The sequence below is a fragment of the Solanum pennellii genome, chromosome 5 (assembly GCF_001406875.1).
Source record: "Solanum pennellii chromosome 5, SPENNV200".
Lineage (NCBI taxonomy): Eukaryota > Viridiplantae > Streptophyta > Magnoliopsida > Solanales > Solanaceae > Solanum > Solanum pennellii.
In genome coordinates this window covers 76,800,004-76,807,315 of record NC_028641.1, presented here as the reverse complement: position 1 = coordinate 76,807,315, position 7,312 = coordinate 76,800,004, and the positions used below count along the sequence as shown (strand labels likewise).

Here is a 7,312-nt window from a genome sequence, read left to right as displayed (position 1 = left end):
CATCGTTAAATCCTAAATATGTTTGTGAATGAAATGTAGATTTAAATTAATTTTTTTAATCAAAGTAGTGGAAGCATCAAAATAAAACTAAGATTTGAATATTATTATTTATTTTAAAATAATTAAAGTGATAATTATGGAGATCATGCGAAAAAAGGTTAAAAATAGTCAAATATATAAATAAAAAAATTAACCAAAATGATGAGATATTTGATTTTTAAAAAAAATTTATAAGTTGTAAACTTTTTATTTCACTAGATACATTTTTTGTACTTTCGTGCATGAATGTCAACATAATTATTCTTTTAAAAAGTGTTTCTTATTTATCTTGTCTCCCCCACCTTAATTAAATTACAAAAATGTGCCAGCAATGGCATCACAAATAAGTGTACTGATTTTCAAATGAAATCTCAAAAAGTTTCCTATCTTTTTAGGTTTCGATTTACAAACATCGAATCAGAGTTTAAAATTTATAATTTATTCAAATAAAAGTTACCAAACAGTTTACCCTATGATAATTTTAATGTCTCTTATCTACTCTATGAAGTTTCAATAAAACACGTTAACTCAAACAAAATAAATATTTTAGATGTCCAACCTAACTAGAGTTCGGAACCTAAATAAGTCACAAAAATATAAAAGTGATCAAAATAAGTCACTATTTTAATATGTAAATAAAATAAGCTTAGTGAAAGAAAAAGTTTCACTTTATCTAATTTTCTAAACGTTTTTTGTTAGTATCATAACGTGTATTTTAATATACAGTCGAACTTTTTCTTCCACTTTATAAAGTAAAACTTTTTCTTCCACTTTATAAAGTGAAACTTTTTCTTCCACTTTACAAAGTGAAATTTTTTCTTACACTTTATAAAGTGGAAGAAAATCTTACACTTTATAAAAGGAATATTTTTCACGCTTCACGTTTTGAAGAAGCTTTTTATCTACTCTATAAAGTTTCAATCAAACACGTTAACTCAAACAAAATAGATATTTTAAATGTCCAACCTAGCTAGTTTATGTGACACTATTATATCTGAGTTGAACAAAATATAAATACCATATCGATAAAATTCAATCACAATAAAACTATCTTCAATCAAATCTATAAATTATATTTTAACTCCGATCCTAAAAACAAGATGTCAACTATCATAATATAATACCAAAAGTCCTTTAGGTAAGCTTACTTTGTTGAATTAAATTTAGTGTCGGCAAAAATAAAGATTTGCAAAATCTAGAAAATAGTTTTGTGTGTGTGATTTTTTTAATGAGGGTGATGGATCTACTTTTTTGTTTAGTCATATATATAGACATTTTATAGTACATAATCAAGTCAAAAGATTGATAATTGTAAATTGACCTAAATCTTATTTTTATCTTTTTTTCCTATTAAGGTCCTAATCTACTCATCTAATTAAACTAATCATGTCAAGATTCCAACATATTTATAATATTTTGATGTTTAAGCTGGTTTTTTATATTTCGAATTTAATGATTAAGTAAGACTTTAAAAAAGAAAGTTAAAGATAGTGAGAAGGAAACACAAAAGAGTTAAAAGAAGATTCAAACATATCAAGGATCTATAAAAATAAACGAAATCCTCTTAACACCACATAGAGACAATATCTATGTATATCTTATCCTCTTCAGATTTACTTGTGGGATTGTATTATGTTGTTGTTGTTATTGTAATGTTTGAGTAAACTACATAGGCATAATAATATACACACAGACAAACACTCATATTTGGATCCAGATACATGTAGACACCTCAACTCATTTCCATATTGTGTCAATTGAACACTTCAACTTACAAAACGAGATCATATTAAAAATAAAAATCTCTAAGATTTTAGGTGTCAAATCAACGTCGGATATCCACGAAACACAGTAAGAAAAAGTTTCAATTGTCAAAAAAGACTATATTTTACGTATCTAAATATATACTTTAAAAATTAAAATTTAAGTTGTGCTTACGTATTATTATAATAATGACATAAAATCCCATGTTGGGTAAGCCACTTAGCATGAAAAAGTGGTGCTTGATCAAACAAGCAATAGCTTTTTGTGGATTTTCATTTATATAAAGTGAATCATTATATAAAATCTACCAAAATCCAAATTCAAAGCAAAAAGGGAAGAAAACACCATATTTTTTTCACCAAGAAGTAAAAAGAACACTTGAGTGACATACTTGTTGGACACTTTAGAAAATATGTGACTTTGTGGGCCGAGCCGCATGTAAATTTTGACTTTAAAAGGGATATTTGCAGCCCAATGAAGCAACCAAGAAATTGTCTATAGCATGTGAGAAAATGTATATAGCTAACAAAAAAATAGTATAATTATCTTATTTTCGTACTCTTTTTCAAATTACAAAAATTCCTTATAATTCATGGATTTCGGAAACATCACTAGTCTTCCGTATACATCACTGGACTTCCGAATACATAGGTGCAGGATGTATCCGAGAGAAAAGGGATGTATTAGACACCATTGGACTTCCGGATAAATTAGTATAATTATATTATTTTCCTACTCTTTTCCAATACAAAATTTTCTTAAAATATGGGTTTCGTATACATCACCGGACTTCCGGATACATAGGTGAGGGATGTATCCGAGAGAAGAGGGATGTACCAGACACCACTAGACTTCCGAATATCTAGTTGAGGGATGTATCCGAGAGGGGGTATGAATGTATCAGCGAGAGGAGAGTGATGTATCTGATAGAGTATTTTTGAATTTTTTTAAAATGATAGAAAATTCTAGAGATTATGATAAAAATGAGAAGTATATTTAGGTAATTTTTCCAAATTATACCATCTTAAAAAATATTTAAGTATAATTTAAGCTATTATGATTAAAAAACATATATCAAGGAAACTAAATTATTTTTCCAAATTTAGTAATTTAAGCTATAATTTAGTAATTTTTTTTATCAAAATAAATATAATTATCATCACGAAAACTTGATCAAACAGACTATTAAACTCAATAAGGAAACTACTACTCTCTTTCTCTATATAATAAATTAATAATCTTCTTTCTATGTAATAATTAGTTTGAGAGAAAAATCCAAAGCCAAATCTCTTAGTAATAAAAGGTCCAAAATTATATTTAAAATAAGAAAGAAAATAAATAATTGGACCATCTTTTCCACGTTTTTATCTTTTTTATTATATGTACTAATTATAGTTGCCTATTTTTTTTCATATTGTATTTTATCTAGAGAGAGAAAGAGGAGAGAGAAGTGGCTAAAATGGTAAGAGCTCCATGTTGTGAGAAAATGGGGTTGAAGAAAGGGCCATGGACTCAAGAAGAAGATCAAATTTTGATAACTTTTATTCAAAAATATGGACATGAAAATTGGAGGGCACTTCCTAAACAAGCAGGTGAGTTTTTAATTTGATTTAATTATTTTTTTTTGAAATAAATAAATAATATAATAAATAAATTCCAATTTTTTTTGCTTCTTGTACTACTTGTCCAAGACATTTAATTTTTTGAAATATTTTAATCAGAAATTTTCATATTTCCAATGAAAAGTTTATAAATTTACGTTCTAATCGTAAAAAAGATTACTTTTAAGCGAATCAATCTATAGTCTGTATAGTTCTTAATAATTGATATTTTTGGTACAATAACAATATATCAAATATACAATCGTACTCAACTCGTTGAAATTAGAAATTGATTTCTTAAACATATCATTGAAGAATTTATTTGTTGATTTTCATTGTACTCAATTTCTTATAATTTAGTTATAATATATATGGTTCAAATTAAGTTAATTATTTCTTGATTATGATTTTATTATCACTAAAAAAATTTTTTGTTTGAACTTGTTATAGGTTTATTAAGATGTGGAAAAAGTTGTAGATTAAGGTGGACAAATTACTTAAGGCCAGATATTAAAAGAGGAAACTTTAGTGAGGAAGAAGAACAAATCATCATTAAGCTACATCAACTTCTTGGAAACAGGTACAATAATATTTATTTTCATAAATAGTAATTTTATAGTATATTTTATATATATAAATAAATAAATTATCACCTTGTTTCTTTTTGTGGCCTTCTTCTTAGTTTCTTGTTCATGTATGTATAATATACATGTGCTCGTTTGGTTGGATGTATTAATCATACGAGATCGTAATATATGATTTAATTTGTTTGTATAGAGACTAATAGTATGAGAATTGTTACGCGCAGAATAAATTATACAAGTGTTGTTATATGGTGTATATACATGAGTTGTTTTGCCTAGAGTTGATTTCTCAGTATCGATCAATTACAAGTTATTAAAAGTATCTTTTTTTGTTGAAGAAAATTGAAATCAAGACAAAAGGTGATTTTTTGAAATGATAAATATATATTAGGTTGAGTAATTCATATGAAAATCAACTTGAATTTCTCATGGTACGTAAGAGCATTTCCATCCTTATATATACTATTATCCATGTATATAATATACAATTCGAAAATTCCAAAAAATTAGTAAAAAAATAATAAAAAATAGGAAAAATATCAAAAAAATATGAAATCAACACCGAAAATTATATAATATTATCCATGTATATAATATACAATTCGTATTACTTAGTCCACTTTCTATACACATAAACTCTCGTATAACTTATAATATACATGTATTAATTAGTTATACAATATTTGACTTTCGATATTAAAATCGATATAAGTAATGTGGATATTTTGATACCAAAAACTAAATGTGACTATTTCTTATTTGTTTCTTAATTTTAGATGGTCTGCAATTGCTTCAAGGCTGCCAGGAAGAACAGATAACGAAATCAAGAATTTCTGGCATACTCACTTGAAGAAAAGATTGGAACAAAACAATTATCTAGCATCTACTATAACTAACAAGAGAAGAGATGAAATAACAACAAATGCTTCACAAAATATTGATGAGCATCATATAAATCAAGATTCTCAAAATATTGTTGCCTATCATCCAACTTATTGTCATTATCAAGAAGATATACAATCAAACAAGGAGGAGAACATGCAATATTCAACAAATTATGAACACAAGGACATGACTAGTTTCAACAATGATATGGTTTTTTGGTATAACGTCTTCATGAGTTCGGGAAACAACGCGTCTGATGAGATCAGTTAGAAGCGAATATTTCAAAATCAAGAGTCAGTACGTTCACAAAATAAGCGTGATTTTATTATGTATACGTTTGAAATTTTTGTGTGATACATGTATACGTATAGTTTGAGGTGAAAGTCTTAATGGGCCGAGGTCCAGTTGAACTCATCGATATCGCTCTAGACCCCACCTCTAAATTAATTACTAAATTATGAGAGTTGTATTTCCAATTCCACGAGATGTGTTTTTATATTTATCATCTATTTATTTGAGATGTTGTTGGAATTTATATTTTTAGTAGTATGTAATCAATTAGGTTGTGAATTTTTTTAATAAAATTGAAGAAATTAAAGACAAATTTTTATGTGTGCTTGGTTGAGTAAAATTAAAAATATGTAAAATATGACAGTGCTACAAAGCACGCATATAATAGGGTATGAAGAAAATGTTGTAAAAACAATGATAATCTGCCTAGTACGTAATTTCATAAGTGAGGTTTGAGAGTAGGAGGATAGAATACACGTGGTTTTATGTCTATCTTTTTATCAGGTAAAAAGATTGCTTTTTATACATCCTCGATCAGCTCAAAAGAAATGTTTTTGAAGTAGTAATTCAAGAAAAAAAATATGATTGCAAAATAACAGAATACAAATAAAATAAAAGATAATATAATAACATTATGCTTAAATGCTAATTGAAGCAAGGATATCAAATAAATACTAAATAGATGAATTCAGAATTTAAAGTTTGAGTAGACTACCTTTATATTAGTTACTATTAAATTCATTGCATAGTTTAAACGAATTTTTATATTTATTAAAATTCTAGTGATGTCCATGCACATATCTAAATTAAATAATTGGTATCCTCTCTTGTTGCCGTACTGATTCCCTAATAAGAACGTCGTAAGCAATAGTGAATACTGTTTTCATGGAGATCGATAAATTCCCTCCAGCTTACAATAACGATATTGATGGAGTAATGTTTAATACCCACACTAGCTAAGGAGTAAAATTAACCTGAGATAAGATATGGAAGTAGTTTAATTATTATTTTCATGTATCGACTTAAGTCTTTTTCTCCTCGTACAATCTCGTCTTCAGTCAAGAGAGAGAATCCAGAGTGTACTACTACTATTGAAAGATTAATAAAACAACTTGTGGTTTTTAGAACAAAGAGTTCGCGTGGCCTAATGGATAAGGCGCTCGCCTCCGGAGCGGGAGATTGTGGGTTCGAGTCCCACCGTGAACGTGAATTATTTTATTTATGTTTTTCCTCCGCTCAAGACTTGTTTTATAGAGATATTACTCTATTTACGAGTAATTCGAGCCTTGTTTTTAGGAATTCTTGGACGAGTTCAATATACCATCTTAAGTTTTTCCACCGCTCAAGGCTTGTTTTATAGAGATATTACTAAATTTACGAGTAATTCGAGCCTTGTTTTTAGGAATTCTTGGACGAATTCACCTAAGTTTTTCCACCGCTCGAGTCTTGTTTCTAGAGATACTACTCTATTTACGAGTAATTCGAGCCTTGTTTTTTAAAAAATTTTGTACGAGTTCAATTTTTACCTTCCTAAATTTTTTCACCGCTCGAGTCTTGCTTTATTACTCTATTTACGAGTAATTCGAGCCTTGATTTTAGGAATTCTTGGACAAGTTCGATTTACTATTAGGAATCTTGGACGTGTTCAATTTACCATCTTAAGTTTTTCCACCGCTCGAGTCTTGTTTCTAGAGATATGATCACTCTATTTATGAGTAACTCGAGCCTTGTTTTTAGGAATTCTTAGACGAGTTCAATTTACCATCCTTGCTAGTAACTGAATCTTGTTTCAAGAGATGCTTGCACGAGCTCGGTTTACCTTAGAGATTGTTGCACGAGCTCAATTACTCTCCTTACGAGTAACTCTAGCCTTGATTTTAGAGATTCTTGCCGAGCTCAATTTACTCTCCTTACGAGTAACTCAAGCCTTGTTGTTTTAGAGATTCTTGCATGAGCTCAAACACTATCCTTTTACGAGTAACTCGAGCCTTGTTTTTTAGGAATTCTTGGACAAGTTCAATTTACCATCTTTACGAATAACTCGATTTTTTATTCTGAAAAATCTTGCACGAGCTCAATAACCGTTCTTATGAGTTATAACTCGAGTCTTGTTTCTAGAGATTCTTGCACTATATATATATATATATA

General features: G+C 28.2%; 1 protein-coding gene and 1 non-coding gene across 2 annotated transcripts; both read left to right on the top strand.

The window, feature by feature from the left end:
• Nucleotides 1-3,195: 3,195 nt before the first annotated feature.
• Nucleotides 3,196-5,357, top strand: LOC107020099 (transcription factor MYB14-like). Its single transcript, XM_015220421.2, has 3 exons — nt 3,196-3,395; nt 3,855-3,984; nt 4,765-5,357. The coding sequence occupies exons 1-3, from the start codon at nt 3,263-3,265 to the stop codon at nt 5,141-5,143; spliced, it is 642 nt and encodes a 213-aa protein (XP_015075907.1). The 5' UTR covers nt 3,196-3,262; the 3' UTR covers nt 5,144-5,357.
• A 940-nt stretch (nt 5,358-6,297) lies between these two features.
• TRNAR-CCG lies at nt 6,298-6,370 on the top strand. The gene has a single exon. It is a non-coding gene; the product is annotated as a tRNA-Arg (tRNA).
• Nucleotides 6,371-7,312: the final 942 nt, after the last annotated feature.